Below are 22,544 nucleotides of genomic sequence, written 5' to 3'. Positions count from 1 at the left end.
GGTCAGAGTGATGTAACAAGAAAGACTCTGGGATAAAGGAAGGGATTAGAGGTACGAACATCCCCCACAGGGACATGAATGTAGTGATTACACCCAACTTAATAGCACTGCATTTACTGTGTCACACTTGTGCACACACACATTAATGACCTGGGTATTACTGTCACTGAACATAACGAACATAAATGCATCTAAAAGACATTAGCATTATTGATGCATTTTTCACACATTCTAATAAAATATGCACACAGACATACTTGAATTTAGTACTATCATTACCAGATCGTGTTCCCAGATAACAATTTAGTTTAAAGTTGATGAGACTCAGGAGAAGCAAAGCTTTAGGGTTATTAGGCACAAATTTCTTTATCACACACCTTACTGGGTACATGTTTCTTCTGTTCTCTGTGTCCTTTGCCTCTCCTTTTCCTTCTCACTGCTTCATTCACTTCACACCTTCTCCCTCTCACTGACTCACTCTCCCTTTTCTGTTTTCCCTTGGCTCTCAGTAGTAGGAAAAAGCCAGATGATCTACAACTCCCATCTTTCTCACTCCCTCGCCTGTCCTCTCTAAGTCTTTTGTATCTTGTGAGGTATTGGAGCTATAGAAACATCACAGGAGAATGGGTGGTAGGCATCTTTACAAACACTGGGGTTCTTTTGGGGGCTTGTGGAGATACATGTAACCTGGTGAATAGTGTTAAATAAATTGGCTGATTTTTCATTATCTTGTTACATGTGATTTTGTAAACCATGTCACGAAACACAGATCATGGACAGCAGATGAATAAACAGACAGGAGCATCAGGGTTCAGTTCAACATCTCCTGATGCAGATTACCTAACAATAATGGCTGCCAAGGGAAAACACTACACCCCTGTGACAGCTGTGTCAGAGAGATAACACACTGTACATGTTGACCCGCTGCTGTTTGAATGCACTGTTTGAATGTTGTTTCAGGACTTACTTTGTATATTTGTATATTTTGTTTTGTATCAAATCCATTTTTTTCCAACGATATTCTTTTTATAAACATGATTTCACAACCTTGAAATCTCTTTTTATTTGATTTGGAAATGTGGGCTTGCGCCTGCATTTATAAATGTGAAAAGAATTGTAACAATTATCATCTACTTGTCAACCGTTTAACATTTAGAGGTAGAAAATATAGCCTTACCCTATCTGAGAGCAGAAGCAAATATTAATATAGTAATAATAGTGATATGATGGCCATAGATTCATGCAAATGCAACAGCACAAATTTTATGAAAGGAATAAAAAATTTCAACATGTTCTATGATGAAAACACAAGAAAAAATATGGCTTAAAACATAGGTTACAACCCTCTTACTTTGTTTTCACCAAGTAGCTATGATCATGACTAGTAATCAATTGTTTTACCATAAAATTACAATTGTGTTAATTTGGTGTTATTTTTTATATTGTTTATTTTCTGTTCCATGTTGTTTATGTAACTTTTACCTTACAGATTTAATATTAACTGAACTAAAGTGCTTGGTGGCTTCATCAGTTTATGTATTGTATATGTATTATTATTACTATTGTTGTTGTTGTTAATGTTATTATGTGGTCTTTAAAAGTTTAATAGTAGAAATCATTGGCTTATTATTTTCATTATTTTATAAATAAACATTGAATATTAAAAATTCAGAGACAGTTGAATAACTGTTAATATACAAATTTTAATGACAACACTGTTAGAGGAATGGTACATTGGTCAGCTATACATTCAGTAGTTTTTAGTATTATGTTATGGATTATCAGAACATGCTGTCAGCTGGTAAGTACAGATATCCTGAAGCATTAGCTTTTGGAGTGCTGAACTTTAGTTCCCTTAAAAATGCCATTAATTAAATTGAAAACTTCAAACGTTTTAGCTAAAATCTATACATGCATAAACATTACTTCAATGACAGCACATAAAGTATTACAGAATTATAGATCATTTATTTTTTGTTCATTTTCTGCTACTCCAAAACCTTTCCTTCCCTCCGTGACATTTTCATTAATAGCAAAGTGTTCTGGAGCACTGAGTTCTGATGAAAATAGCACTGGGAAAAGGTGATAATTGAAAAAAAGAGTAAGCCTTACCTTTAAAGTTTCAGAAAGCCTTTACAATTCTTACACTTATTACAACGACCTTTTTGACATCTTTTTGTAGCTCAATTAAAAAGTTTAAACATTTCACCGCCTTACAACAGCTTCTTGAACCACAAAACACATTTGTCTCTAAAGTTGTCTATGTGGTTTTTTTTTTGTCAGGTCAAAAGAGCTATTCAGACAAAACTTTGCCATATTGAATTCTAAGGGGGGAGCAAAGGCACCTTTGAGCTTATCTGAAAGAGTCTTATACTGTACGTAACAATATGATTAATGAGTCACTACAGGGACTGCTGGCTATGCTGGTCCAGGCATCAGGCTAACAGTGTTTAAACTTAACAGAGAGAGAAGAGGGAGCTTTGATGAGGAAGGTGGTTGAACTGGTTCAGAGCCTGTTGCTATGGTAGCCATGTGGAATAAATCAGCAGCATGAATTCCATTCACAGATGCCTTGAGCTCCCCACCGACTCAGGTGGACCTACACAGAATATGAATGAGAACAGTGTCCTGTTGAGCAGAGAAAGGCAAAAAAAAGAATGACCCAAACTAAGTGTTACTAATTGGTTTACATACATTTTTTTCTTTTGGTTTAGGTCCCTCAAACCATCATTTCACTTGATCCGCACAGACACTTTCTCCCATTCAGGGTTGAATGCTTGAAGCCTTTCCCTGCTGTTATTAAGAGAATGACAGGCAGTCCATCAAAGGGCCAATGCTGAGACAAACCAGACCAAACCAACCATGCAGGGACACACTCACAAACATGGTCTGTATGAAATCACCAGTTATCCGAGCGTTAATATTTTATAATAGTAGTACAAAGCCAGAAAAAAAGGGTGAGAAAACTGAAACTTCCCACATTTAAACATTGACCACACTACTAATGATCTGTTCATCTTATAAGTGTTTAGAGAAAAAATGTTTATACAATAAGCACACGATCATTTCATGAAAAACAGAAAAAAACACCATTTTATTTGTACTTTTCTGCAAACTATGAATATGCAATATATTTTGCCAAACAAGCCAGAGGAGAGACAATTTGTGAAAAACATGCTGGGTGTAATTTCCATCTGCAGATTTGTTTGTAGGTTGGTAAATGACAATTTGTGAAAAAGTGAGCTGATTGGTGTTGGGGAAAAAATGGCAATGTGTTTTTGTGAAGATGGGTTAGAAATTATAACTTTGTTTAATAAGAATATGCTCTTTAAAAATATATTTGCCAACTACTGCATATCTGGTTGTAGAAGCTTTTACTTATTCTCTCACAACTCTTTCTTGGAGCGTGCATTACTAAAAAGATCTTTAATTATCGTTAATTAGATCTGCAGGTCCATAAAATAATAGTAAAGTTTATTTAAGCACTTTTTGGTTTCTTGTTGGCAAAGGCATAATTTGACTCATCAGAGAATGCTAACACTATGAATGCAAAATAAGTTATGGCTTCCATATACAATATGTCTGTTTACATGCTCAGAATAGACTATGTCATTACTTTGGCTAAACAGAGTTGAAAGCAAAGAAAGAAAGACTTGTTAATACTAAGTATTTTTTAAAAGGGTAGAAATACAATATTTACACATAATTGATTAATCAGTTGATGAATAGGCAACAATTATGTTAACATAAGATCTGATAAAGTATATAGTTATTTTACCACATTCTTATAAATAATCTGTTCAGGGTAAAAACAATACAGTGAAATAATAATAAATAATGAACAAAATTAAAAAAGCATAATTCTCTGTAGCACAGCAATTAGTACAACCACTAGAGTCATTTCACTATAATTTCAGACTGTGTCTGTCATCTGAGGATTAAATGAATATTCATAACACTCAGTTTTGCTAATGACATGCTAGAATGGCTACTGTTGCATTTATTTGTCATTTTCATTTTGTGGAAAATGAGATGCTGTGCATTGCTGTTTGCGGTGGTAATTATGCATCCCATCTGCAACATCAGATGGAGGGATGTCAAACAAATAAGAGGTGATGAAGGGAGAAATAGAGGGAGTAAGAGAAGAAGAAGAAGAAAAACAACAGCCAACAAAGCAAAGAAAAATACATTTTGAATACACATATATAAAAACCAGACTTGCACACAAATAAACTTAGGATAAATACAAAAAACAGTGTACACAGTTGAGATACACTGTATTAAAAGTGTAGCTGTAACTCTAGTAAACATAGATGAATATAAAACAAAAATATTCATTGGTAAAACCGTTTTTCATCCATTGAAGCAGGTTTTATAAGTGCATAAATAGCATCATTGTGTTTTTTGAGTTATATTTGAGACATGCCTCAGTTACCATTGCAACATATATTATGATGGCTAATATAACCACACATCCTGCAGCCATGAGTGACATCTCTTTAAATTAGCAGTATAACAGAGCTCAAAATATTTTCACTGTACAAAAACAACACTCTATTCTCCAGTTTTTAACAATATAGTAGCTGAAAAGCTCAAACTAAAACATACAAAATAATAATTTACCATGCTATCAAAAGAAGAAACAAGAGCTTTGACATTATTTTATTCTTTCATATTTTTACAGAAAATGTTTGTATTTTCTGCAAGTCAGTAAAAGTGGGAACAGTTGTTTATTTTAAATGAAGTAGTTTTATGTGTTTTGATTGACAGGAGGGTTTGGATTGATCAAATAATGTACTGATTATGGTGCGTCTCTCAGATCAGAGACGACCCTAATGTCTTATCCATCAGTCCAGGGTATCTTCTCCATCAGTAATGCAGAGTTCAGGATCTGCACCAACTTGTGAATTTACAAAAAAAAAGAGGAGATTTGGGTTTTGATAGAAGCAACAAAGACACATAAATCTAGCTACAAATATGAGGCAGTCTGCTACTGTATCTTTTATGTTACTGCTCTTAATTAAAGTAAAGCAAAAACCTCTTACGCGGTGCACACAGTGAGCAAGTTTGACCTTTAGACAGTGTGTGTGTTTGTGTATGTGTGTGTGCTGTGAGTCTGTTCTCCTCAGGTGTCAAAGGTGTGCCTGGGAGCTCGATGGGAGTTCTCCTCTCCCCGCCCCTTTCCTTTCTTTACACCACCCAGAGGAACATACTTCCTTTTGGTCTTTTTACGCTTCTTATCAGAGCACCACACTCTCTCACAGTACTCTTCTACTTTCTGTGCGTCACCATAGCCAATTAGCTGGAGGAATTCTTTGTACCACAGCCTGGAGTTGGGAGCTGGGACCGAGGGTGGCAGCAGGGACCTAGGGCTGATGCTGGGGCCCGGTGGGGGGGCGATGATGGAGTGGCACGGAGCTGCATCTCTATCTCCCCCTCCGTCATTAGGCGTGCGGATCACTGACTCCAACCTCTCCCCTTTGAGCACGTGCAGACTGATCCGGAGTAATGTATGCACATATCCATGTTCCACAGTCTGGCACACGTACACGCCAGCATCAGAGCTTCTCACATGCAAGAACAGGAGCCCGTGGGAGGTCATGATGACCCGCTCATCACCTCGAATCTATGCAAAGTAAAAAGGGGGATTTGTTTTTTTTTAAACCATTAACAGAGTAATTATTTAGATCAAGACATGCATTTAATTGTGACATTGCATTACGTTAGCCCTTCCCCCCAAATGAACTGTAATCAATGAATTAGGTAGGGCTGGCATTTTAACAATTCACTCAATACAATGACTAATGTACTCAAAGCATTGTTTCTGTTTACTGCATCGTACAGTGCATGTTAAAATCTAATCTTTAGTCTTAACTTACAAGCATTTAAATTCAGGCTAAAGTGCACCAGTCCTGAATGCTGGAGCAGAAGCAGACAAACAAAATAAAAGCTGTTGTGCTCAATTAATTGTAAATATAAATTACAGTTTCCAGATATCTAGGCCTTGCTGTCTATAGCTGCCTGTTACTTCAGGTTCAAAACCAGATTAGAACAGCAAACTATAGAAGTTAGGAGGAAAACTTGAAGACTGTATATCAGCCACTAATAGTGTTTTCTATATTTGTCAAATATTTGCTAACAAAAGACTAAAGCTGTGAAATAAAAGTTAAAGTTTTAAAATTCACCTCTTGTTTTTGTCCTTCTTTCTGTAAGAACCAAAGGACCTTGGCTTGAAGGGATCGGGGGACACATTCAAGTAAAGTGCTGTTGCTCTCCACACTGTATATGAGCCTCTCCTCTGCTCTCTGCCATTGTTCATCTACACACACAAACACACACACACACGTCATAAAAGATAGTGGGGCCAGAATGATGGCAGTTGACTGCAGTGACCTTTCATCAGATGGATAATGTAAAGCTGATTGTTTTTCTGCCTCAGAACAAGCACACTGACCTTATAGCAACCTCCAACTGAAATAGCACATGAAGATTTTCCTTTTTGTCTCAAGTTTTCTTGATATCTGCGCAGCATGTATTCAGAATTTGTACAACTGTATTTTTAGATAACTCCACATATGCTCACACACCATTACAAATGCACTTTTCACAGTCATTTAATACACTAACCATCAATTTGCAGCCCATTGCACAGCTGTGCGGCGTTGCCATGGCGAACATCCTGCCGTCTGAATCGTCTGCTGCAGACAGTAAGTGACAAGGAATCACTTTAAACATGTGATGAAAGCATGAGAGATGTGTGAACTGAAAGAAAGTAAGTGAAATTGAGGAAAAGATGAAGAGAAAGATAAAAGAGGAAGAGGGTGAACATGTGCATACTGATAGGCCTTACATAACACCTGCCTGTCATGTGTCTTGAATAATCACTTGGTAACAAGCGTCACACACTTGTGACTTTTAGGGCAAGAAAATCTACTGGTGACGGTGTGAACAGCTGACATCACCCTCAAACATCTGTGTAGAAAGTGTGTGCTGTTACCTCTTGGTGTAAACTCCAGCAGGGTAGTATCTGGAGCAGGTGAGTCCATCCCAGGCACAGTATGGGTCTCTGGCCAGACAACAGTCAGCACACTCCGAACCATAGAGGTCACACTGATGCAGTCTGACTTGTGTAACGCCCACTGCCGACCCCACATACAGCTGTTGCTGTGGAACCAAATATATGGATAGTTGTTTTCAAAACCTATATTCAGATTTCTTCATTTTCCATTCTATCTTTTCCTCATCCAACTAGACTACTCAACCATAAGAAGGCTACAGTGTCTTTAAATTATGTCAGCTTTGTGTAATGCAAAATGTTCCAACACTGTCATCTTGTGGCTAAATAGCAGAATTGCAGAGTTAATTAAAACTATTTAAAGGTTCTCTTACCCTTTTAGGAGATATAATGATCTCAGTAATTGGTGTTGGCACCTAAAAATGGGATGCAAAACATTGTCATTCAGAAATGAGGTTGAATCAGTGTCTCATCAAGTGGTATAAAAAAGTGCTAAAATCCTCATGAATTTTTACTGAAGGCTTTCTGTTGTGCTTCTGCCCGACTAATTAAAACACTAACAACCGCCACTTGGAGGCTAATTTATTTATGTAACATATGAACTTATAAATGTGATACAGTCTGAGCACATTTTGCAAATGGACAACAATATGCATGCTGTAAATGGTGGAATGTACTTGAACGGTAACTGTGTTGCCTTTATTAATCATTTTTGTAATCTGATTGAACACTAAATACACTCTTCATCATAAGTCACATTGACAAGTTCACAAACTGTCTTGCACACATTTATAATTTAGTGACTCAGAATACTAAGATTTTAGTAAACACCAATTTTCTGATTAACATATAACCTGATATATTTTGTGGGTCACATGTTCTTCAGAGGTTTTCTGATTATTTCACTGCAGCAAGATTTGCAGTATTTACTTTCATCTTTTCACACTTAAACAAATTCCCAGTTCCCCTTTTCCTTTTGTGAGACTTGTTGACGGACAAGCTTTTGACGCAAGCAATTTTTCTAGAAATTAACCAACATTAAAAATATTAATTGTAAGAGTTTGTCTGGACTTTCAATCTGGGTTCCCTTAGTTTCAAAGTGAGAAATACAACCCCTACTCTAATGAACCATAAAGTGGGACCAAGTCCAGCATATGTTTTGTTTTATGAACAAGCTTTGTGGCCAAGAATACCTTAAACACTTGCAGTTCTTCCAGCAGCACCTCCTCCATGGTGTCTGTGTCTTTATTATAGATGGTGATAACTTTCAAAACCACAGAGTCATCTAGTAAAAAAAAGAAATTATATTGTTGCTGTACAGCTAAATGATGTTTGTATTTTAAAGTCTTTTACATTAAGAACAATAATGTGCATATGTTGCAGTCCTGTGTTTACCGGTGCCGATGTAGAGGACATGGTAGTGCCCATCCTGGGCTTGGACTCTGTCCACTGCAATCTGGGTCAACTTTCTTTTGCCTGGCTCTGTCTGCAGAAGGACGGGTCTGTGATGCTGCGGAAGGACCGGACGATACATCACAGGATGGGAGCGCACAAACCGCAGAACCTCATCAGGAAACTCCTTAGAGCTAGAGAAGCCTCCACCGTTCACTTTACTGGCACACTGTTGGTGTACAGAAAATGAAGAGAGTAAAAGGGTGATTTTACAGTGACAGAAGAAGACCACTAATTGTGTCAGCACTGGCCAATGTGAAAAAAAAACTGACATTAGTCAGGTTAACACAGCCGAACATTTTTTCAACATTTTGGCTTAAGGAGTTTATTTGTTGTGGACACAGATTGAGTGAAATGCAGTAAATGAATAAAGTGAGGCAATCTGGGTTTCATCTCATAAATATATTTCATTTAAGACTCAAGACTCACAGATCCAGGACGAGGGTAGGGGACTCTGTCCTCATAAGGTGTCCAGTGATGTTCAGGCCTTTCTCGGGAGGCAAATGGTCCGTTAAAAGCTGCTCTTATGTCGTCCATGTGATAGACACACACGGCATAACCGTTAAACACAGCACTGCAGAGAAAGATTTAATTAGCTACTTGATGGAGAAAAAAAATATGTTATAGACTGCAGGAGTCATCTTCCTCTAACCTTGTTGTGCTAAAAAGGCCAAAAATTTCTGGATTTTTTTTGTCTTTGTTGTTGAGAACAAACACATCCTCTGAAACAAACAAAAGAGAGAATTATGTTCATCTATTTTTGGAGGAGAGAAGAGAGAAGTTTTTTTTTTATGAATGTTTTGTAGCTAAATACTATTATGATAGATCATTAACAGTGTACAAAGTGCTTAAATATCATTGTTTCACAGTGCTTATGTGTGCATGGCTAACAAGCACAAAGAGAAGAAGTTGAAGGAAAAATTAAATGGCATTCAATATGAATTGATGTGGTCTTACCAAGATCATCAAAGTGTGTATCTATGCCATTTGGTCCAGGTACAGAGCAGATGAAGCGGGTTTTCAGGAAAGAGCTCCATCTGTTCACCAGCATTCTCTGTCCTCCTTGGTCATTCTATGATGTTAGACCAGATTGTATTCTTACTGTCCTGTCAGAACAGGCTGAATTATGACCAGAAACATATCCAATACATTAGCATTCTCACCGCGCACACTCGACCGACTCGGGCATACACAGCCCTGTTTACTCCATCTGCATCCATTTCTCGCTCAGTGAAGAAAAAGTAAACTTTATCATCGTCCCTGTCATCATTATCAGGAATAACTGCTGAGGCCACAAACTTCGGCTCTGCAGAGAGAATGCATCACAACACAAACTGAATCACATAAAACAAGGGAAAAAAAATACATAGGTTGCAAACAGTACACTGGTTTATTTTCATTTTACAATGATTTTAAACGTTTTGTAAGAAGCATTCCTTAAAGCCATTTTTATGGTAGTGATCAAACCCGATCACAGTAACTCTATTATACTAAAAAAGCCACTCAAAAGTGAAATGATCATTTTCATTGTCAATGAAATTCGGCATATGCTCATAGAGTGATGGTAGATCTGCAAAGGTACACACTTTGTTGGATTCATAAAGACATGATGTTAACATAAACCAACCATTGAGCTGCTGTCTGTCATTTCTTTCAGTCCGCGTGTAAGTGTGATTGTTAAGTCGACACAAAGCGCCATCGTTCTCCCAGTAGTCAGTGTACAAGCCAATGTACAGTTCTCCTCCTGATGAACACATAGATGAGTCACAATGCATTCATTGTTAAAACACCAATTTTGCTCTTACTGCAAAGAGCACTGTAGTGCAAATGACCACAAGATGGCAGCATTTGCTATTATAAGGTAAAAAATGTGAACAAAGAAAGCAAATCTGTTGAGATGATATACAGCTAAAATGAAAATATGTAATAGCACTCTGAAAATATGGCTTTTAGCTCAGCTCATGTTAAACTTAGTGATAGAACTAATCATATCTTACTGGAGGGAGTAGATATGCAAGAACTTTTGGGGTCGTACGGACAACGTCCTTTGCCACTCATAAAGCTCTCCTCTTCAAGAACAAACACGGTCTCCTTAAGAAGAAAAAACACTGATAAGAACACAATTTTTTGCTCTTGAATTCACCTGAACATAAATGTCATAATTGTACATTGAACAGCTTTATTTTACAGAGACTGTAATATCATCTAGACAAGGAGCCCATGTGTGGAAAAAAGTGAAAGAAAAGAATTATTGAGAGGAAGGATCAAAAGGAGATGGATGAGAGAGAGAAATGAAGATAGATGAGACAAGAAGTGATGGATGACCGAATGTCATATAGAAGTGTATATTCAGCTTTGCTCTGCCCTTTTATTGTTGTGGAATCACTACTCCCACTCATCTGATGTTGCTGCCCTGCACTGCAGGTGGCTTAAACACACGCACACAAGCACACACCAACACAAAGAGATCTGAACTCCCAGTAGAACCACAACTCATGTGCTGTGGGCCACCACAATGTTTTTGACAGCCACTGGCATTTCAGTGGGGCAATGTCACGTACAGTCTTGATTTATGGGTGGCTGCAGAACCCTACTGTGCTGTGACTCTATGGTTGCAACATAAGTCACTTTCTGGGCTAAACGCATCCATCATGGAAAGTGATCTCTCAAAACTAAATGTGAAATTTGTTGAATCAGCTAATTCAATAGTGATTTATATGCAGTTCTCTGAAGTAAAACTTTTTTTTTATTAATCAATGAAAGATTAATACATGATTCACCAGTCAGTGGGTAGTGTGGTAAGTAGAAACTAAATTTTATATAACAATTTATAGCAATATAAATATTATTACTCTGCAAATCAAGGGTAAATGGAGGCTTAATGTAATCTCATACACCACATATAAGATTTGTGTCAGGCCGATGTTTAAGAGATTTTCTATACACACATTAATGAGATATATCTGATGCAATTTTGCTCAGTGGTGAGCACTCCAATGGTGAGTGATGGCTAAGTGCTGTGACTGTGACCGGGCTGGTTGGCCTGTTAGACCAGTGTTGGAATGCAGACCCCCCCGCCACACACACACACACACACACACCACCACCACCACACACACACCCCTGACTCTAAATACAGCCCAGGCATAGAGACTATCTCACATACAAACACACACCTCGACTGTCCTGTGTTTGACATGTGAGAAATATGTGTCATACTGTGTCCAAACATGTTCAAACTGATGTATGCAGCCAGTTTTGGTTGCACACCATTATGTGTGAAAGACAACCAAGTTGTTGCTGAAACACACACATTACATCAATTTTCTTTGACCAGAAACCTCCTCCCTTCTCCAGAGACCACCTGGTCCGCTATCTTTGTTTACTTGAACAGTAGGAGTGCCAGATTTTTTTTTTAAACTATCAACAAGAAACCTGTGCCAAATCCCACTCTCTTCATGAAACAAAGTTCCACCCTGCCTGAGACTGAGTGTCTTTTCCATCGCCACCTCACAACACTCCTTGTTGCCAGGCGAATGAGTCCATCTACAGGAACATGTGCAGTGTTTAACAGCTCAGCAGTCCAAGATGTACTGACAGTTCTGGGAGGTATTGAGTAAAACATTATCAAACAGTGCGGTCAAGGTTTTGGTGATATAAGTCCATCTGTGGTAGTTGTGGTGGTGGTGGGGGTATGAGTGGACATAGCTAACTGTACAACAAGGAGCCTTGCAATGTTTTATTTGGTTTGCTGTTCTGTTAAGTGGTAGTCTTTGTGGTGGAAAAATGGACAAAATTAATAAATGTGTAATATTTCCATAAAATGTGTCTGTACAGAGTCTTCCTGTCATGATCACTCACCTGCCCTTTGTGTCCCACTCTGACCAAAACACAGACAGGGTTGAAGGCTCCTGTTCCACATACCAACAAATGGGTTTGGTTGTATTGCTGCAACACTTTGATGTAGTTTGCACACTCAGGCTGTTGGAAGAAATTCAGGCATTAAACACAATGTAAAGATTGGGGTGTGGACAAGTTGTATGCTGTGAAGGACATATAAGACCACACAGCAAAAATGCAGTAATAGAAGAGGCCAGGTTTTATTGCATCATCAATAACGTCAATTTTCAAGATTAAACACAAGTTTATGAGCACTGAGAAATACATAAGTCAGTTTATTGGTGCTACCAATATATATCTCTTTAATCGATCTTTCTACCCATACAGATAATTACATTGGATGGCAAGTTAATATATGGTACATTATCACCTTGGTAATTGTGCTTATTCTTTTTTACCATCAGCCTTACATTATCAAATCTCATCTGAAAATACATACAGTCATACTGTATATGTAGCCAAATTCTTCTGTGCAGCCCTTACCTTTTCCCTCCCCTTCATCATACATTCCTCTATTTGAGATTCTGTACTGGCCCAGTTAATCTGAAAAAAAAAATAGTAGTTCCCATATATTTCCAATGGACAAAATATGCTGTAAAATACTGGTAAAAACAGATACAAGTCAAAGTCTTGCAAAATAGGCATTTTTCTCTCTGTTTTTTCTCTTTAGTAAAATTTAATCCTAAGCAGTAGTGGCTATACTCACAAATATTTGAGTCTAAAAGCTCAAGTGTCTTCAATCCTGACTAGCAGAATGGAATGAAGCTAGGGTTACCTGTCTGTAATGTGTGTTAACCCTGTCCAGGCTAAGGGAGAACAGAGCATTCTTGGCACCAACGTAAAGTCTCTGGTGGATTTCATCCAGCAACATTGTCTGAGGCTGAAGAGGCACGCCACGACCCTGGAACACCCAGGTCCTGTTCATCTGCCAGAGTTCTGTATAGATACAATACAGGAAAGGAGCAGGTCTGAAAAACTGTAATAAGATGGATGGATAGATAGATGGATGAATGGATATAAGACCTCCAGCCACACAGATACATTTCCTAAATTTGATCTTGAAATGGAATTCACATACAGACAACAAATGTTAAGGGAAAAAATTGTTCCTTGTGGAATGCCTGTTTCAAATTTAGGAGGAAAAGATTTGACATTGTCAATTACAAGTGATAGACAGACAGACTGAAATAAAATTAGCATTTGGAGGCCATCTGTTGTGCCTGAACCCATCCATGATTTTTATGACTAAAGGTTGAGCTCAAAGCGAATTTCAAAAGTGTCAATAAATTATTAGGAAAATGATTATGAGTGCTTGTCCATGACTCAATCATAAAAAGACACTATGCAACAGCTGGAATAGGTTTTGGGAAAGAAGTTGATGTATATGATTTATACAGTCTCCAGCGTATGGCCCTTTTAACTGAGAGGAAGCCGTTTAATCAGACGGGAAACGGAAGTCTCTTTTTCAGTCATTAGTTAGATCTATTGCCACTCCCACTTGAAAATGAAACCAGTTGGCCATTTCAGATGTCTTTAAATATAAACCCATTCATGAAGATTAAACAGACACATTTGTTGCACAAATGCCAGAAGTATAAACCCACTCATCCATTCATAAATATAAAACACTTACTTTATTTTGCCTAATTTCTGTGAGCGTGTTAAGATGTTGGTGAAGAATTTAAACTGAGTCTTAAACCTTCTGAGGTGTGCCCTTCCTCTGGGTTTTACTAACCTTAAAGACTTTCATTAACACTTGATAGGTTGGACTCTGCGCCCTTGTAAAAGGAAAACGAGGGATCTGGTGCGTGTCAAGGGCTTCCAATACCTCGGGCAAATTCAAGCACACAAGGTAGGTAATGTGTAGTAGTCCTATTTGCATTAGACTTTGTAGGAGATTTATGCAATAATTGACCAAATGTTCAACTAAACTCATAAATATACTTATGACTAAATCAAAAATTCAACTACTCCAATTAACAATTAGACTGATGTCTTGACATATGGGGTAGCAGGGGGTAATTGCATGATTTGTTTTTGTAGAACTTGTATATTTTTAGTGATATCTGACTCCAAGATCGAAGGACAGAATGTTTATCCTATTTCTATAGATCATGCATAGCAACCGCACTTCACCCTGTGGATACGTTTATTTGTTTAAAATGGGATTAGGTATCCACAGAGGAATAGGTGAGTGTGTATATTTTGTTGCTAATAAGATTTCTAGGCTGGAGACAAGCGACTGTTTGTTTGAGTTGCATTAGGTCTTGGGTGGTTGGGAGGCATAGACAGAGGGGATGTGGCAGTCATGTTCTGCAGGGTTCAGACACGCTTCCTGTAATTATCGAGTCCACACACACACACACACATATACACACAGAACTGTTCTCTGTCTCTCGCACACACAGATGCCTCTATCTGCTGGTTTTCTTTGACTTGAGCTAAACCTGCATCAAATACGGCCACCTTAACAGTGGCTCATGAACAAAAAGCTCCTTCTTTATGTGAAGTCAAATTTGCTTCCACTGATTAATATGATGGACTTAGGATGGCTATTTAAAGTGATGAAATAAACAATCCCCAAGTCAAGTCTGTTTTTCCATCTGCTTGTGTTTGTCTGCAAAGTTGAGTGGCAGCTGATCATACATGACTAAATTTAGTTGGCAATATATTCAGAGGAGCTTTCTCAAAGAAAAAAATAATTACTTACTCCACAAAAAAAATAAGAAAAGTATAGTAAATTTTACCAAAAAAAAGGCAAAAAATGTGTTGATTATAGTAATTGTAGGTAATCAAAGTTACTCAAATACAATTGAAGGATTTCCTGATTACACAGATGTCTCAGAGCACTGTTTGAAAAGTGTCTCCTCTGTCATTATATGTAGGAGCCACTGATCAAGCTAAATAAAAAAAGAGGGAATTTCCAAATTTTCCCCATTCCTCCGAGTCTCTTTCCCCTCACCCTCACCATCTGCGGCCTGTAAGAGCTCCTTCGCCATCAGATCAGGAGCTGAAAGGAGGAGAAGGGCATTTTCCCTTTAGCAACTGATTGAGTGAGACACATGGCTCGACTGTTATCCCATTCCAAAAGAAAATCACAGAGAAAAGGGACTCCCTCAAGACAGACACTTTCATCAGCTGTCTGCAAAGCACCGAGAGATGCTAGAGTAGATCTGGCAAAGTTAAATTCAAATAAACAATGTGATCTCATCTATACCCTAGCACTGGGAAGTATGCCATATGTGTGTCTTGATGCAAGCAGGTTATTGGTCCTTTAGCAGCATTTCAGGATAGTATAAACAATGGTAAACACTCACTGGAAACTTTGATTCATTTAGTCTCCAAAGCCACATTGTTCTGTTTAGTGTCACTGATGGCTGGGGTCTCTCCTGTGCAGGTTTTTGAACTGTGGGGGGAAACCCACTCAAGAATGAAGTAAACATAGAATCTCGATCTAAATAGACAAACAAAGCTGAAGCTCAAAGCTGAAATCTTCCACCTGATGAATGTGCTAACCACAACAACGCACTAAATAAGAATCATTCCACCGATTTTAAATTCACCAGCCTGATCTCATCGCACACATTTAATGTCCGGGATTAAACTTGGCAGTTTATACATTTCCAGCTTGATGAGCTTGCACATGTATTTACCTATTGAGTGTGAGAACTCATGCTAGAAACCCAGATAAAAACAAAGTGTGTTTTCAAATAAATGTGGAAACATGAGTAGGCGGTTCTGATATTGTGCCTTCTTGGTCTGATCAGGACTGTAAAGCTCAAGGGGTTGAGGGGGGTTAAGTTGGAGAACTTTGGTGTTAAGTGTTATCAGTATATGGCCTTGTGCTCCTCTGTTCTCTTGTGTGAAGAGGGAAATGATTTTATAAACCAAAATGAAAACCATATGGAGGGTCTACAAAGGATGAGGGAGAAACCTGCCTTACGGGTTCATGACTGATGTTATTAATTAAGAATTTATAAAAAAAAATGGGGAATTTAATAAAGTTCTAAAATTACATGAAACTGGACTGTGCAACACCTTTTTAGGTTTCTTTGATTGTCTCCTGGTGATCAGAGTTATTTTGTGTATTATGAATATTTTACTGCAACAATCAACAAAATACCTTAAAACTGATGTTTCATTATCAAACAGAACCTGCACTTTTATTTTGCATTGAATATTTCATATATTTTTTTTCTTTTTTTTAGGCAGAAAAACAAATATTCAAGTACTAAATGTAGCAATACCAAAATGTATATAGCAAGCTTTTGGCTTCAGGCATTTTTCATCTATCACTACTCAGCCTATTATGGATATTATTTTAAATCATTAAATGATTTGTTTTGTCACAGGTTGTAAAAATTACATAGGAAACATTATTGTGACAGTTTCCACCAAGTATTTTTCTGTTTTGTGGTCCTCACACTTGTTTTCCTTCATGAACTTTTTTCTCTTGCAGAAAAATAAATGAAAAAAAAAATAATGATATTTATCTGAGTCTTTGTAGGCTCCAAACCCATTGCTTCCCCCATTTTTTTCTTTTTAAAAATCTTAACTCATCTCATTCCCTGATCCCTTTGCTGATAAAAGGTCAGAAAGGATATTAGAGTTTCACCAGCTGCTTTCCCCTCTGGACATCTCATTAATGAAATGGAGAGCGCACACATTACCCGAAACGAGAGAAGGTGACGCCGAGATGTACACGAACAAAATGAGTAAGACAGAAAGATGAGTGTGAACACAGGGGAGGAGGTCCGAAAAATGATCACTTTTCACTTGCTGGCCTAAAAGGTGTGATTTTTTTTTTTTTTCTACACATCACCCATATTCTCCAATTTCCAAACGTTTGATTTAAGATCTACAGTATGCCATTTGCTATGGCCATGATCCAGTGTTGCAAATTTAAATAGAGGCCTTTTCATATGCAGATGAAAGAAAGTTAATGAGACTCCTCACCTGTTATTTAAGCCTTAAGCAGGATAAAATAAATGAATAAAAAAATCCCACCTTTATTTTTTTTTTGTCTAAACACATTCTGGTTTTTCCCACTTTGGGTTCAGAAGAAAGTTACGCAGGGAGCCTCAATAACTGAAGGTTGTAAAAAACACAGCGAGAACGCTTTTTTCTTCTCAGGAAAGGAAGGTCTAAAATTACAGTTCAAAGGAAGCTTCATACATCAGTAATTGCCACCTGAGTAATCCCTGTGTTTATACATCTTCACGTGCCTCTTGCCCAGCTCTCTTAGTTTTACCAAAAGTGCAGAAGGCAAAAAAAGCCCCAAAAATGGTTTAGTTCTTTTTTCTACCACTACATTTACAAATTTATATTAACATTCTCATTTGCTTAGTCTTCAGGCATGGTTTACTTATACCAAAGCTACATGGAATAAAAATATAAAAAGATTCAGCTCTAAAGTAATTTAAGTTGTTTGTGTTTAAATTTTCTATTTAGTAATAGTGAGGTTATAGAATAGAAAGCACATGTATTTATTTATATAAGCAAAAATATACAGGCCAATATTAAGCCTGCCAAAGTGAATTAGCGTCATGGAATAGTTTTATACACCTTTGAAGACATCCTGAAGAAAAAATATTTATGTAACTAAATATGTATAACTTTGGAGGTAAAATTTCCTTGTCAGGCAACTGAGGGTGTTTAAGAAGTAATTATTTTTAAAATGTTGACGTTATAACCACTTTCTTTAAGCATCCCAACTAATATCAGTGACCTATGCCGAAACAAAAAAATTTTATAGTCGTGCAATTTTTCATAATAGTTTCAAAAACATTTTTTCTCATCTATTAAAATACAAATAAGACAATCATATATATAAATAAATTAATTAATTTTGCACCTATGTGAAACCAATTACCAAGGATAAATCTCAAAGAAGTAAGTTCGGTGACTTCAGGGTTAGGTTGAGGTCATCCCCCCCATTATAAAAACTGCTTTCCCACTCGCAGCTTTAGCCAAAGCATTATGACAGAAGTGAGGAGGCAGCAAAATAAATCCAAGCCTGACTGCCTACCTGCAGCCTGCTGACATTCTGACACAAAACAAGCTGTGCAATAGCTTCATTAACTGTGAAATTGATGGTTGCCCTAAAGAAGGATCTCATTTCACTCTGCAGGCCTGCTGATCAGAAATGAGCTGCCAAGAGACCTCACTGATGCAAATTCAAGTCACGTGGAGCAAAGGTACAAAGGTATTACAAACCAAACAGTAGGTCCTTATTTGTGCTTCACGAAGCATGTACCTACCTACAGGGGCATTTCTAAGTATAATAACTCCTTGATTTATGGAGTTTGATTGGCCAAACATCCAAGTAGTTAAGGTGTATTAACTTCTTTAGACATGTGTTTAAAGTCTTTCGATGTTGTGCTGGCAAAGCTTAAGGTCAATTATTTCTGAAGACAGCGCGGTTTCAGTGTTCGTAACACGATACTCTGTGTGATTAAGCTAACAGCCCTGAGTTAACTGAGGGTGTAAGCAAATGAAAGGATGACTGAGATGAAGGCAATTTTAATGCATTTGAAATAATCTTCCATGGTCCAGAAGTCTAGATGGAATATAGATGAAACAAATGGAAAAAAAGAAAGATTTTACTTTCTCAACGTGTCCAATGTGTGGATAACTTCAAAGCTGAAAGATCAATAGTTAGGTCATATTTGAAACACATGATAATGTGCCCAAAGGAGTTCACTCCAAGAAACCATAAAAAGCCGACCTCGTGGTTTATTGAGCTCGCTATTGATCCCTTTCTTTATTTGCCCTCTTGACCAGAAGCAGGTTAAAAATATTGCAGTTCTGATATACCTAACATTTTCTATCCAGTGTCACTCTTTCCCACAAAGATCAGATTATTCTTTTTCCACATTGCTTTGATACCAGATGTTATGGAAATAGTCGTATGGATGAATACTTAAAACCACATCCCTCTTCAGCTCCCTGAACTGCTTCCAAGTACTGCGTGCGTGAAACATTCACACAATTCCGCCCACACCCATGTCTGTCTATGTGTACGTATGGGTTTGTGTGAACTGACTGAAGGGTGTGTGCAAATATAACTGGCAGAGCCCATGAGGCATGTATTAGGACTTGGATGTTTATCATTCCATAATGATAGGATCCAACTGCAGCCTTTTCACGGAGCTGTGTGCTAGCCAGGACACGTATCTGAGCATCGAGACGGAGACAGGGAAGAGATGTCAATCACTTTGGCAGGTCTGCCCGCAGGTAGGTAATGATTTGGGTGATATATGAAAAAAACAAAAAAAGCACCTGATACTTACGTGGCATTAATGACTAAGCTTGTCAGCAGTTATCTAATTACTTATGTTAAAAATGTAACTCTAGATCTCTTTTTCTAAAAAGTTAATTCCATAATTATTTTTGTTTTCAAGCATTTTACATTCTGCAGATCAATTATACAGTTATTTTTTTAAACCTTCCTTCTGATGGACAAGTCATGTCAATTCTCATTATGTATTCCAAGTGCACATTTTTGAGTTACTGACCATCCAAATTCCACACCTATTCCCAGCCATGACTAACAGGCTTATGTGGAATCATCTCCTTCTGTTGCTATAGAGATCAAAGAAAAGGAGAAAAAAATACATTGTTTACTTGGGAGTTTTATCTGCAAAGATAAAAACCCTCATTATTGTCAGAGAGATACACAGCAGTCAGTCCACATACCAGTGTGTGCACATCCATATCACACACTTAAAAACACAAGTAAACAGCCACAAGCACACAAACACTTCTCACAGACACATTCTCATGTCAAAAGAAAAATACACTATATTCCATCACTCAACACTATGACACCAGAAAAAGCCACAATGTGGGTTTTCAGCCACCATAGCTGAGAGACCAAAACAAAGTGCAAAGAAGCTTGTGGCACATCGACTGTGGGTGAAAAAAACATCTCTAGATAGCAGAAGTTACTCTCTTAGATCCCCCTTCTGCATGGTGCCTTTCCTCCAAGGCTAACACATAAATCTTCAATGACCATATCATTACATAGCAATGGGAACCTGCAAGCTTCTTATTCCACCCACAGAAAATACAGCTTCTTTGACTTTTTTGCTTTCTCTATATTGGTGTGCTATTGCTCCTTTTGTTACACCTAAAGCTACAGAAGGTTATTAATTTAAAAAAGTTTGAATAAAACCAATACTGCAATGAGCAAAAAACAAGAGGCACATGCAAAATGATGCTCTGTTGCACCTGTCTCATTCTCAATTTGTTGTAGTGACAGCTCTGAGTAGAGAAAATTATACTTTGTTTAACTCAAAAGACTCTTTTTGTCTGTTTGTTTTAGTTCACAGTAACAGTTTTTAGTTGTACCACATAACTATCTCATACAAAGACAAAATGAAAAAGCACACACATATAGGTACATTTTTGTTCTACCTTTGTGGGAGAGACGTATCCTTGGGTAGATGCTGTCCGCAGTGAGAGCCATCCCAAGCAGATTAAGATATAGTAGCATCAGTGACTTATTCACAGTCCTTTTGCATCCTGCCATCATCACTGAAACAAACATTTTACATTCATCAAGTTCAAAACCAATTAGGTGCACTCAACTTGAGCAGCAAAAGGGTAAAAATCCACAGGTTTTTGCACTATTAAGTATCCACAAAAAAGTCTACTTAGAGCTAAAAATCTTTTTCTTAGGATCAGCCACAGTGTCGATCAACTAGATGTATATCCGCAGTCTCTGTGCAGGGGCTGCTTTCCCCTATAGCAGTCTGCTGAAAGCTGCATCCACCCACTACCTTGGTGGAAAAGATAGTGATTTGGCTATTATCCTTGTTTGGTCTTAGTAACCAGGGAGAAGAGAAGTCCAGTTGCTACATTCACGCTGCAGTGCTCACTGCTCTCTGTCCATATGTCAGTCCGTCTGTTTGTTTGTCTGTCTGAGTGTAGAGCCGCTGTTCCTGATCTGAAGAACAAGAAAGTAAAAACTGAAAAGAAAAATCAAGTCTGAGAATCCCAGAAATTCTAGAACCTTTGTCTGTACCAGCAGGCAGACAGACAGGCAGGAAGAGCTGGAGCTGCTGTAATGTGTCTTCAGTCTCTGATCCTCCTCTTGGGTCCACTGAGGCCAGTCATTCTCTGGACATAAGCCCAGGAAAAATCAGAGTGGAAGAAGGGAGGAGGGTGGGGGAGCAGGGAGCCTCGTGCCTGGCGTGCAGTCTCTCAGCACTGGGGGAAGAAAGTGAAGCTTTAGCTCCTGACTCTGCTCTTGCTCAGGCAGTCGGGGAGGATCCAAAGCTCAGCTTAAACCTCTATGAGTCAGTCGGTTTCTGTCAGAGCTCCTGATCTGAGGTCACCTGCCACAGTGTGGTGTGATTGAGTAAAAGCTCATAAGAGTAAAGAGTAATGTGTGGAGTTTATATCAGTGAAAAGAGATTTTAAAAAATGCCTGCATCTTCCTCGAGACTGTCTTGAGATCCCCTCTCCCTCCAGGGCAGCTGTGTGCTTTGTCAGATTCTGTAAGGCTTTTCCCTCCTGTAAAACAACAACAAAAAAACAGCCTCATCTGTCACTCTACAGACCACCCCCTGCTTTTCCTCCACCGCTCTTCTCCTTCACTACCTTCTTTTTTCTTCCTGCTCCTGCCGCACTGACATGGACCTCAGCCAAGGCTAACTGGCACTTCTTTCATTTTCAATTATCCCTCTTTGTGCTTGTTTCTATGTGGTTAGTTATTACCACTGTTACCATGGATTTTCATGCACAAGGTTCTTTCATCAAACTTTTTTTTCTCACCCTGCCCAATTCTTCTCTCCCTCTGTTTACGTGTCAGTTCTCTAAGACATGGTTATTACTTTATTCTGGTGTGTCCTACACGTTGCTTTGATTCCTCACACCAGTAGTTGTCTCATTTTTATGACTGCAACTGAGGCTTTTTGTTTTCCTATAATATTTATGTATGTGTACTGGTGTTTGTGGTGATCGCATGCAGTTTTGCATTGTGTCAAGGGGCAAAAAATGTGCAAGATGTGAAGTTGCAAATGCATTACAACCACAAGAAAATCCCAAAGATGAACATTTAACAAGGCCAAACAACGTCTGTCTCCCATACATCTCTCTGGGGTGCATCTGTTTTTTTCTCTCTTTGTCTCTCTCCAATGACTGTTGACATCAACATTAAGTCATACTGATT

At 38.0% G+C, this 22,544-nt stretch overlaps 1 protein-coding gene across 2 annotated transcripts; it reads right to left on the bottom strand.

The window, feature by feature from the left end:
* Positions 1-3,065: 3,065 nt before the first annotated feature.
* On the bottom strand, positions 3,066-21,848 carry sema3e (sema domain, immunoglobulin domain (Ig), short basic domain, secreted, (semaphorin) 3E). Of its 2 annotated transcripts, none has more exons than XM_017405952.3 (17): positions 20,786-21,848; positions 13,143-13,303; positions 12,851-12,910; positions 12,329-12,448; positions 10,465-10,558; positions 10,095-10,211; positions 9,631-9,773; positions 9,425-9,539; positions 9,120-9,189; positions 8,897-9,041; positions 8,411-8,636; positions 8,209-8,300; positions 7,390-7,431; positions 6,998-7,164; positions 6,628-6,695; positions 6,186-6,319; positions 3,066-5,626 (listed from the first exon to the last, which is right to left on the bottom strand). In XM_017405952.3, the coding sequence occupies exons 1-17, from the start codon at positions 20,916-20,918 to the stop codon at positions 5,126-5,128; spliced, it is 2,388 nt and encodes a 795-aa protein (XP_017261441.1). In that variant the 5' UTR covers positions 20,919-21,848; the 3' UTR covers positions 3,066-5,125. The 2 variants fall into 2 exon arrangements, with proteins under 2 accessions (XP_017261441.1, XP_017261440.1); XM_017405951.3 differs by having other exon boundaries at positions 6,628-6,698; positions 20,786-21,847.
* Positions 21,849-22,544: the final 696 nt, after the last annotated feature.

The sequence above is a fragment of the Kryptolebias marmoratus genome, linkage group LG11, assembly GCF_001649575.2.
Source record: "Kryptolebias marmoratus isolate JLee-2015 linkage group LG11, ASM164957v2, whole genome shotgun sequence".
Classification (NCBI taxonomy): Eukaryota; Metazoa; Chordata; class Actinopteri; order Cyprinodontiformes; family Rivulidae; genus Kryptolebias; species Kryptolebias marmoratus.
Note: the sequence above shows the minus strand (reverse complement) of the source record. Positions and strands in the feature narration are given on the sequence as shown.

What these genes read in the sequence shown, in the direction of transcription:
- sema3e (XM_017405951.3), bottom strand. Translation starts at nt 20,918, where the DNA reads ATGTTTGTTTCAGTGATGATGGCAGGATGCAAAAGGACTGTGAATAAG. An exon ending in AAGAACTGCAAGTGTTTAAG is followed by an intron (nt 7,432 to 8,208) that starts GTATTCTTGGCC and finishes TCCCATTTTTAG; the next exon opens with GTGCCAACACCAATTACTGA. An exon ending in AAGAAGGACAAAAACAAGAG is followed by an intron (nt 5,627 to 6,185) that starts GTGAATTTTAAA and finishes TACTTTGCATAG; the next exon opens with ATTCGAGGTGATGAGCGGGT.